The following is an 11,051-nucleotide window of genomic DNA, read 5'->3' as shown; positions in this document are numbered from 1 at the left end:
ATAGTTGCATGAAACTGCCAATCTATATATGTAAGTATATATATTAGTGTATTTTGCTGAACACAAATTTTGAACACATCTCAGAGTACCAGCTAAAGGATTCAAGGAATCACTGGAATTGATGAACATCTGTGTTCATGGGTCAATTGCATGTAAATTATGCATACAGGAAATTATTATACTCCATAATTACTCAAATACCGTACTTAAATACAATTTCGAGTTACATGCACTTACTTTGTAGCTTAGCTTTGTATGGCACTTGTACATTGCTGTATTGATTTTTCTTGAATAAGGGATCTGAATACATCTTTCGTCATTGATTTGTGTTTGCCTGATGTTTGCTGAAGAGCACATGAAGGCTGAACTGTTTAGGAATACTACGTATGCCATAAATACTACTGCATATTAACAATGTCCATAAGGTGCAGCATGTTGGAGGGGGCACCATGATTTCGGGCTACTTTTCTCACCATGATTAAATACTAAGATTATAAAGACATCTTACAGAGTAATGTCCAGATAACTGCATACCATATAAACTTCAGTTGAGTTGTAGTTGTGTGATGCAGCAGGACAATTGCCCAGAACACTGAAGAAAAACTGGTACAGAAAAATATCAAAATAAGAAAAACTGGCTCTTGGAGCAGCTCAGTCAGAGCCCAGGCCTTAAACTATCAGAAATGCTGCTGAAGATGCCAACAGAGCCATTCACACAAGACATCTTATTATGGGGGAGCCAAAAGAATTCTGTAAAGATGAACAGTCTTTCTGACTGTTCTGCAGGTCTGATCTGCAGTTGCCAGAAGTGCTTGTTTGAGGTTACTCCGCTATTAAATCAAAGGGTTCACTTCGTTTTTCCACCAGTACTGTGACGGCATCATTGTGTTATGATTGTTTGTGTGTTATTAGCTCCAGTACATTTGTTTTGTGTATATTTGTGACTTAGATGAAGTTTGGATGACATTTTATGACCAATTACTGCAGAAAATCTGATAATGAAGAGTTCACATACTGTATGATGAAGACCAAGGCTTGGATATTTATAGCTCAACAACACCACCTAGGAATGCACCTAAGGAACTATTCCTTAGGATAAATCTGTGAGGCAATATCCACTACATGCAGGTGAAGGGAAAGGGAATCTTGGCCCTCAAATAACAAGCTTACAGTAAAACAAACCAAACTGATCTTGAGTAAATAAATAGCTGAGTTTGTTACAATAGTTACTTAAGACGACACATTCTATACTATACTACTGAGCAACTCAATGAAGAGTGATTTGAAATGCAAGACAATACCATGTTTTAGTCATTTATATCCATACCAGTGGGGCTGCTCACATATTCGGTATCATGACTGACCTGGACCGGTCTGCAAGAGCAGCTGGACAACCATCTCCGCTGTTAACAAGAAAAAAGAGCCTTTATCCTCAGAGGCATAAATACAGCCCAGCAGCAAGACCAGCATGTTGTATGTTTAAACTACAGGGTAGAATGATATTGGACAAAATGACCAGGAAGCACTACATGCTGGGAACATCTGGCACAGCCCTTGTTCCGGCTAAAAAAATATAAGAGGAGGAGGCTTTCCTTTGGCTATAACCCCCCATGGTGGATGTATCAGGTGGGTGTTACCAAAATGCAGCTAACATTGGCGACTTTTACTTTGAAAGTAATCACAAACATGCATTATACGTCAAGTTTTACGGGGCCGTTTGACCTTAGAACTGTAGGAAACGGGATAAATGGGAAATAGAAGTTTCAAGTCAATTGTTTAAGAAAAAAAATTATGTTTGTAAATTCTACCTTTACAATCCAAGCAATTCAGGAAAGATAGTGTGAATCTCACGACGGATGGAGAAAAATAAAAAAAAGGTACTCATATGTTTTTTCGACAAACGTTTCGACAATGTTTTCATCACATTGTAAAAGTCTTTTGAACGTTTATCTTATGGACTAATAATGTGTAAACTTCACCATGTAAGTTGGTATGGATAAATAGTTTCAAATGAAAACGAACTGCGTTCCTAGTGAGAGCTTTTATTTTGAAGTCTATCCGGATATAGTGTGTGTATTTGTGTTAGCTTGACTCACTGTTTTTGCTACTGCTATATCAGGAGTAACGGTGGTGTTAGCTTGATAAGGTAAGATGCGGCACCCAAACCAGTAACATTAGCTCTGTGTCAGCAAAGGATGGTGTTGGTGGGTGTTTTCCTGAACTAACACTTTATTGTGTTTTACGTCTGCGATGCGTGACTGCTGTAATGCGAATATTCAACTTTTATCGCACTTAAATATTAACTCCTCACCGTTACATCCGCATTCGTCAGCTAACTAGCGTCCACCAGAGTCCATCTGAGCAAAGCTACGGACCGCTACCGGGACAAAAATGAACTTTTTCTAATCCCTAAACGGTAAGCAGCAGTAGAAGGAGCTGACATCGATGTAAAGGTCGTGTCTTCGTTAGTGTCAGTTCATATTAGTAACAGTAAATACATTATGGCACTTGCTGTGGTAAGCTAACTACGCTAGCTTGTTTCTGTCCACAACACAAACGTGAGCACAAGAGATGCAGAAGCTGCGAGAAAACACAGTTTGAAGGTTTAACGTGGTTTAAATGCGTTTTGTGCTAGCGAAAACATCGAAAATTCGACTGTGATGTCTGCTAGCTAGATGTAGATGTAGCAACAATAGTTTTGTTGCTGTTACAAAATGCAAAGAGAGCTAAAGTTAGACTCAGTATCTCCAAATGTAATATGTCATTGGTAAGGCAGTGAGTGTTGTGTGTAAGGAAGTAATGTTTTTGGATAGGCCATAGTTTGCTGGTTTATGAACGGATACTGGTCAACTCGTGCGTATGCAAACTCATACGTATGCAAACTTGTGTGTATTGAGTGAATGTAAAATCTGTGTTTTATTCAGGTACCTTATGAATTCCATTGTGTTGCTTTGTTATTCAGATGTTAACTACAGAGACCAAATTAATGCTTCTTCATTTCTTTTCTAATGGAAGAAAAAAATGATGATGTGACTTTTGTTGCAGTCTGTTCCAAACAATTATGTTTTAGTTGAGTGTGGAGGATATAGTTTGTTGTTCCTGGGCGTCTCTTTACCACCACAAGGCTTCATTTACAATAGCATTTTGTGACACATATCACTTCTATCAAAAATATTATCTCCTGCAATTTGGATTTTGCAATTGCAATAATATTTTGATTAATTCTTCAGTTTTACCAGCTAGTCAATGTCTGATAGTTTTACGTTATGTTTGTCCAAAGCAGTCACCAGGCAGATTCTTTTTCAAACAACAATACTTGAGAGAAAACTCGTAATAGCACCGACTTGGTCCGCAACAGTACTCAAAAAGATATCAGTAATCACATGTGTAGATTCAGTTTCATGGTGTAGAAGGAAGAGAAAGGTGAGGATTGGTTTACAGTTACTGAATGTAGATGCCATTCAGGAAGCCTTTTCAGTAACGTGTACAAGGATAAATGGCTCTGAACACAAAAGTAAGGAAAAGACATATGAGAAAGTTAAAGATACAATCGAGGTCAAAAGTTTACATACACTTGTAAAGAACATAATGTCATGGCTCTCTTGACTTTCCAGTTATTTCTACAACTCTGGTTTTTCTCTGATCGAGTGATTGGAACAGATACTTCTTTGTCACAAAAAACATTCATGAAGTTTGGTTCTTTTATGATTTTATTATGGGTTAACAGAAAAAGTGACCAAATACTAAATAACTGGAAACTCAAGAGAGCCATGACATTATGTTCTTTACAAGTGTATGTAAACTTTTGACCTCGACTGTACTTAACTGGGAGCTTTCTAAGATGACATATAATTAGGTGTTTTTTCTTCTAATGTAAAAAGTAATGGATGTAACTCCAAGAACTGCTCCTTCAGGGTAGAGATTTTGCATGAGAAAATTTGTATCAGATTACGATGAAAATACACCATTTCTTTAGAAGTAATGTTATTTTTCTAAATCTATTTACAGTCTTTGGCCTGACCTCTTGAAAATGGGCTTCGAGGATTCAGCAATGGATTTTCACCAATAAGTACTCCTTACTTCACGGCGAGCATCTGCTTTGCAAGCTGTGCAGTCCATCAGTATGTTTTATCGCCATGGGATGACTGATCAGGGAATCTGTGGCAGTCGGTATTTTTGCTGAAATGTTCTGCACAGAGGAAATATCTTAAACTATAATTAAGTAACTAATTAACAGCATTGAACTGTTTTCAAATCGGCAACGTCACCAACAGCCATGGGCTTCTTTTCACCTGTGTGCAAGATTTTGCGCAGGGGGAAATATTTTGTACTGCTTATCCTCTCGCTGTCAGTGCTGGCATGGATAGCTACCTTTTCAGGTGAAACTGTGAAATCTGTTCTGGTTTCATCGGCCACAACACAAGCTCTGGTCAAAGAAGTGACTTTGAGGGACAAACTCAACTCCTGGACAGCAGCACCTGACCGCGTAAATACTCAACCACTAAAAACGGAATGCCCTGAGAAGTCACCATTGCTCCGTAAGTATGCTGAAGATGATATGCTTGCTGCGTACATATTTAGTTTTAACATTCTGGCAAATTTAAAGAAAATTTTTTCTCTTCTGTGAAGTTAATTCATTTTTCTACATGTGTTGCGCACTTTTTAAATAGGAAAGGCAGTCGGTTTTATGATTCTGTCTGTAAGTTTTCCATTGTATGTCAAAAGAAAATAGCTGGATAATGTTCCTTAATCTGTGATCAAACCTTTGACATAGGTGTTTATAGCAGACTGATTAGTGTCTAAAAATTATATCCAATCCAGTCCAGCTTTATTTGTGTTGCACTTTAAACAACCAGTGCTGAACATACATGTACACAGAGCAAGGCAAACAAAATCAGCACTAAAAGCTAATAAAATATAAAAATACACTAAGCACAAAAACAAATAAAATCAGAGACAGATAATAAAACCACTTAAAACAAATAGAATCACAAAATAAAAGACACTAAAAAACGAATAAAATCCGAAATACACAATAAAGGCACTGAAAACAAAATAAAATCAGTGTTTCATGAATGGAAAGCCAGGGAATAAAAGTTTATTTTAAGATGGGTCTTAAAAGTGGACAGGGAAGGGGCCTGTCTAAGGTGCAAGGGCAATTTGTTCAATAAAATTGGGGCAACTCTAGAGAAGAGAATTATAAATGGTTGGAAGGTTCTAAAAATGACAAGATTGAAAGACCAGTGAACCTGCTATTAACCTTGACCGTAGCTTTTGTGCCAAGGATTTCAGTTTGATTAAAACGGGCTTTTATGAACTTCAAATTTGGATGACAGGCACAGATTTCTCGTTTAATTTGTAAATGCTTTCTCTCCAGAGGGTGCTTTGAATCTGTCCTTTGAGTCCTCCCTGAAACTGAAGGATGTGGAGGGTGAAAACAAAGACGTGAACGAAGGCGAGTATGAGCCGTCAGACTGTACGGCGAGGCAGAGCGTAGCGATCCTCATCCCGCATCGCAACCGAGAGAGACACCTCCTCTACCTCCTGCACCACTTGCATCCCTTTCTGCAGCGGCAGCAACTACACTACGCCATCTATGTCATCCAGCAGGTATTCCTCTACGTCACACACAATCAATTTATGTTTAGGGATCACGCACCTAGACCAGACTCCATTTATTATTTGCAGTAAATTATCATTTTAGTAAGTAGTAAGTCTTTCTACTTTTGTATTTGTCCTGTTTACAACTTTCTTGAGCAGATTCTAGCATACATCTAATTATTTGTTGGAATCTTTGGTCTTTTTTGTGTCACTTTACACATTACCTAAATGCTGATAAAACTTTATGTAGTTAAAAATTCAAACGCTGCCGAAAACGGCATTGTTGTCATTCAATCAGATACATAGAATTTGCAACAACTGAAGACATCAAATGAAAGCAACACGTTGTGTTGACTGATGTACAAAAAACTAAGAAATTTTCTCATGAACCCATGGAAACAAATGAGGCAACACATTTTCACGCAAAATACTCTGACCCCATATAAAGTTGTCAAAGAAGAAATGATTATTATCAGAAAGCAAACCATAGAACATGCAAACACTATTTCTGAATTGCATGCTTGTGTAGTATACAAATATGTTTTAAAAATAGACAGAGCTAGGCAAATTTCTGTTGTCAGCTAGGAGGTGAATTATTTACTTGTACTGTGAATGAACTATGCCCAAACTTGTGTACAGTCACATATTTATCCAGATTAAGTGGTTTCTTTACTTTTTTAATCATATGAAATACTATAATAGTTCAGAAAAAGACTATGGCATGTTGTAATTTTAGCGTTTATGTTTCAAAAGGCTGGTGATGCAACTTTTAACCGTGCCAAGTTGCTGAATGTTGGCTATTTGGAGGCGCTGAAGGACTACAGTTGGGAGTGTTTCATCTTCCATGACGTGGATCTGGTTCCTGAAAATGATCACAATTTATACATGTGTGACAAGCAGCCCAAACACTTGGTGGTTGGTCGGAATGCGACAGGATACAAGTACGTATATAGCTATGAGTAATTTCCTGTAAGTGATGAGTCAAGAGTTAGACTTTATTCTTCTCTTGTGAATAAACAATGCTGTAATAACAGAGGGAAGCTTCCCTCAGGCCTGTTATTATCTTAAAAGATCTGATATCATCTTTAAGCAAACAACTGTAACATTTTACTGTCAGGCTGCGTTACAAAGGCTACTTCGGAGGAGTCACTGCCATGACCAAAGAACAGTTTTTCCAAGTGAATGGATTCTCCAACATTTACTGGGGTTGGGGTGGAGAAGATGATGACCTTCGCATCAGGTAAGGCAGCGACAAATGAGATTATTATTGTTCCATTAAAGCTGAAGCAGATGTATTACGTTTTCTTTCATTCAATCCCTGATGCATGCTGTCGTGTCACGCAGAGTTGAACTGCAGAAAATGAAGATTGTGCGGCCACCTGCTCAAGTAGCCCGCTATACCATGGTGTTTCACAAGCGGGACAGTGGCAATGAAATAAACAAAGACAGGTTAGTCATCGTAGAGATGGGGATAAAGTGTTGTACTCGTTTCAGTATGTTACAAGTAAGTTAAATGTATCCATCCTTATTTGTGTGGCTAATACCTTCGTAAACCTTTTCTTTGCTCTCCAGAATGAGGTTGCTAGGACGAACACCACATGTGTGGAGAAAGGATGGACTCAACAGCTGCTCATATAAGACTCTGTCAGTGGAGAGGCTACCTCTTTATGTCAATGTTACTGTGGACATTGGTAAGCCACAGAGTTGAGATCTCAAACAGGAAACCTTGCTGTGACCAAAAAGAAAACAAAATCTGACCTATTTTATGAAGTCCAGGCCACTGAGTGCAGAAAAGCTACTACATGTGAGTACAGGACTACTTACACAGAATGCACATTGTTTTGATTAGTTTACATATTCAAATTCAGCTACATTTGGCATTAGCCGACACACTGTTTATCTCTTATTAATCCCACGAGGGGAAATTCTGATTTTCGCATATACCCCCATCCCGGGGGGGGGTCAGTCAGTCAGAGCCGTAGGGTCAGCTGCGGTATGCCACCCCGGGAGCAATTAGGGGTTGGGTTTTGTAATTAGGGGTTGGGTGTCTTGCTCAGGGACACCTCGACATGAGCCGGGGTTCGAACCGCAACCCTCCGGTTGCGAGACAGCCACTTTACCCACTGAGCTATGCCGCTCTCAGAGCCATCACTCAATACATGATTGCCTAAGTGCTCAGACAGACATGAAGTGAAAACTCTCCGCCGGCATATCATGCTGCCTTCATTTCTTTATATTGTTACCAGCCTGCTGAAAAACTAAAGCAGGCTTTTCTCATGAGGAATGACTGGCTTTGGTCAAATAAGTTGGCCTTTAACTCCCATTCCTATTATTTAATTGTGTTGCCAAAACATCCAACTATTAGCTGTTGATTTATTTACACATATGCCTTATTATTTGCCTGCATGATGTACACAAATTGAAAATGTGTATTTTGTGTGCTTCATAATGTGGATGCATTGACATCCTAAAGTTTGCCAATATCAGCTGGGACAGGCCCTCCACAACCCTATACTGGTTACAGTGGGAACAGCTGATGGAAACAAATACTCAACTAAACAATGATACACTAAAAGCTTCACTGTAGCTGTTTTTACATCAAATCCAGCTGTTGGTTTGTCAGTTTTCTACTAGAAACATTTAAAAGTTGGTGACAGAGACAAAGCAAATTATACAAATGAGTGCTGTGTGAGCATATTAATGAAGTCCTAGTAGTCTTAATTATATTTGATATCGGAGGTCTTCCTCGTCTTAAACTTGCCTATAAAGTTACTGCTCTGTGTCCTAAAGTGATTGTTTTAAAAATCTCATTTGGTACAGAATAGTGGTCTAGTTGAGTCCGAAAGAGGACGACGGATGAATCTTGTGTGTCGAAGAAGGAAAACTCAAGCAATAAAAAAAAAATATATATATATATATATATATATATATATAGCTGATCGATGAGCTACAGTCAGCCGATTGCAAAGCTAGAATAGGTTATTTCCTGTCATAGGTCTAAGTAGGCTGTGTAGACTTCTTTCTGCTCGAGAATCAACCCAAATTATTCTTAGTATTTTTAGCGTTATATGCTATAAAAATAAGCTGTGGGCTGTCTTTATTTATAGAACATGAGAACCTTGACCACACGCGGATGTTACTGACCTGGGGCCTCATTTATAAAACATTGCGTAGGATTCATACTAAAGTTTGCGTACGCCAAAAATCAGAAATGGGCGTATGCCCCTGATTTATAAAACTTTGCGTAAGCACAGCTGCATGCAATTTCTTGATAAATCACACACCAGCTGGAAGATTGCACAGGTGGATCCACCTCACATTCCGCCCACAACACACCCACATTTTACCGTGAATGGTCAATGCAAAGTAACTCATGAATGTATCTGTATATAAATAAGCTGCTGATCCACGGCATTTCACGCAGTGCCGGCCGGCAGTCTTTTCACTGCTGTGCGTCAGGATGAATGAATCATGTGTTGACCCAGGCCACTCTGCCACTAAATTTGTTATGATCATGTCCGATGTACAAATAATTTGTAAACTGATTGAATGTACATTTTTTCGGTTCACATAGACAAATTCATTTTCACTCGGGGGCTGTGGTGTGAAGCATGTGTGTCTGCGTGTCTGTACAGGGCTGATTAATGGTTGGACGCTCATCCCATTTGGCCGCATATGGATAAATAAACAAAAATCTTTACTTTTTTTGCTTTTTTACTGTGATAGTTGCAGTGAAGAGTGACAGGAAATGGGGAGAAGAGTAGGGGGAAGACATACATAAAAGTGTCGCGGGCAGGAATCGAACCCGAGCCACTACGTCGGAGACCACCCCTGCAAATGGGTCTTCTGCTTTCCCCGATGGGCCATACAGGCACCGGGTGATCAGGAAACAAAATTATTTAATAAAGATCACCGCACAGTCCCCAAATGTGGACCGGCCCTTCGGTCAAACGACCGAATGAAATAACGTTCAATCCGCCCCTGTTGATATATGAACATAGTTCTGCAAATACAGTCGTAGGCCGAATGACGCACTTTATGAACATCTACAACAATGAGGGTTTATGATTATCCGGCTCTACAAGTCTAATATACGCCACTTTCTAGCCCTGTTTTGTGCATACGCAAGCTTTATAAATGAGGCCCCTGGAAAGTATTTTTTTGAGCCATAATGACAAAACATGTTTTCTTATACTGCATGTTTTTGTACGTTTTTAAGTGGAACGTTATGGGTGGTGGATTATTTATTACTTTTACATGTTTAAAACGATAATTGTATTTAGACCAATCAACATAACTTTCCGTGTTATTATTATTATTATTATTATTATTATTATTATATGTGAAGGAATTCATGGAGAAAAATCTGCATAGTTGCTTTGATCATTGCATGCTGCTTGTAAACGTGTGTCTGACTGACATATCAGATTAGTTAAATGAGTTTATTTTACTTTAAATGTGGCATAGCTGTTGCTATGTCACAAATACATGTTTTTATTTATCTGACTAGCAAATCTTTGAAGACTGAGCAATATTACTGACTATACTGACAGATGTTACACTTTACTTCTCCACACTTCTTATCGTATGTTCTTATTGTCCCTTAACAAGACTTGCAGAGTTGTGCATGTGAATTGTTGCACTTTTGATGAGCTGAACTACTTCATAATTCTGCAGTAAGCTGTAGCCAGTATGGATACAAGGTTCCCATGTTGTTTGTGGGCTGACGGTCACTTCATTTCGTGGTTGCATCTCCACACCTGAATGTATGTTTTGTTTTCTACTGTGGGATTAAAACTTTTATATAATTAAAAATATTACTACGTGCACACGTTAAACTACAACTTCCCAGCAAAGATTTTGCAAAGTGATCACAACCAAGTAAATCATGTGGTAATATTGTAGCATTTCAGAATTTGACTGACTTTCAAATTCAAAGTAGTACCATATGGGCTCTTTGAGAATGTCGTGTGGATTTTGTTTCAAATGTTTGTTGATTTTTGGATGATTTCTTGTTTCGTTTGAGTTGTTTTGAGAAGACTGGTCATGGTAGAGGAGGTAATTATGCATTTCATTTCTAATGGGATTGCTTTCTCTTTAGAACACATGAATAATAAATAGTATTTTTTCCTATGAACTGTCTTGTGGTTTTATGTTTCAGGGCAGAATGTTTCAGTTTTGATATTAGAATATAACATTGTTTTGTAGCAATCGAGAGTGCAGAAAGACACAAATGGATCAAACTATTGACCAGGGGTACTTTTATGCCACAACTACAGTAATAGAGGAAAATAAAACCTTATGATCTTTACCTGAATTAAGCAATTGATATTGCATCTGTATTATCAGAGATGTTTTGGCAGTACTTGTAGGTACAATTAGATATCTAATTTTAAACTGAAATTCCCCCTGCAGCGAGTTACATAAAAAACCTGCCATATTACAGTAAT

At 38.3% G+C, this 11,051-nt stretch overlaps 1 protein-coding gene across 2 annotated transcripts; it reads left to right on the top strand.

The window, feature by feature from the left end:
- Nucleotides 1-2,043: 2,043 nt before the first annotated feature.
- b4galt4 (UDP-Gal:betaGlcNAc beta 1,4- galactosyltransferase, polypeptide 4) lies at nt 2,044-10,734 on the top strand. Of its 2 annotated transcripts, none has more exons than XM_022190561.2 (7): nt 2,044-2,146; nt 4,009-4,538; nt 5,378-5,610; nt 6,355-6,542; nt 6,719-6,841; nt 6,946-7,050; nt 7,174-10,734. In XM_022190561.2, the coding sequence occupies exons 2-7, from the start codon at nt 4,277-4,279 to the stop codon at nt 7,307-7,309; spliced, it is 1,047 nt and encodes a 348-aa protein (XP_022046253.1). In that variant the 5' UTR covers nt 2,044-2,146; nt 4,009-4,276; the 3' UTR covers nt 7,310-10,734. The 2 variants fall into 2 exon arrangements, with proteins under 2 accessions (XP_022046253.1, XP_022046254.1); XM_022190562.2 differs by lacking the exon at nt 2,044-2,146 and adding an exon at nt 2,153-2,416.
- The last annotated feature ends 317 nt before the right edge of the window (nt 10,735-11,051 follow it).

The sequence above is a fragment of the Acanthochromis polyacanthus genome, chromosome 17 (genome assembly GCF_021347895.1).
Source record: "Acanthochromis polyacanthus isolate Apoly-LR-REF ecotype Palm Island chromosome 17, KAUST_Apoly_ChrSc, whole genome shotgun sequence".
Classification (NCBI taxonomy): domain Eukaryota; kingdom Metazoa; phylum Chordata; class Actinopteri; family Pomacentridae; genus Acanthochromis; species Acanthochromis polyacanthus.
Note: the sequence above shows the minus strand (reverse complement) of the source record. Positions and strands in the feature narration are given on the sequence as shown.

Coding starts and splice junctions, on each gene's coding strand:
- b4galt4 (XM_022190561.2), top strand. CDS start 4,277: ATGGGCTTCTTTTCACCTGTGTGCAAGATTTTGCGCAGGGGGAAATAT. Junction 4,539..5,377: donor TGAGAAGTCACCATTGCTCC/GTAAGTATGCTG, acceptor CTTTCTCTCCAG/AGGGTGCTTTGAATCTGTCC. Junction 5,611..6,354: donor CCATCTATGTCATCCAGCAG/GTATTCCTCTAC, acceptor ATGTTTCAAAAG/GCTGGTGATGCAACTTTTAA.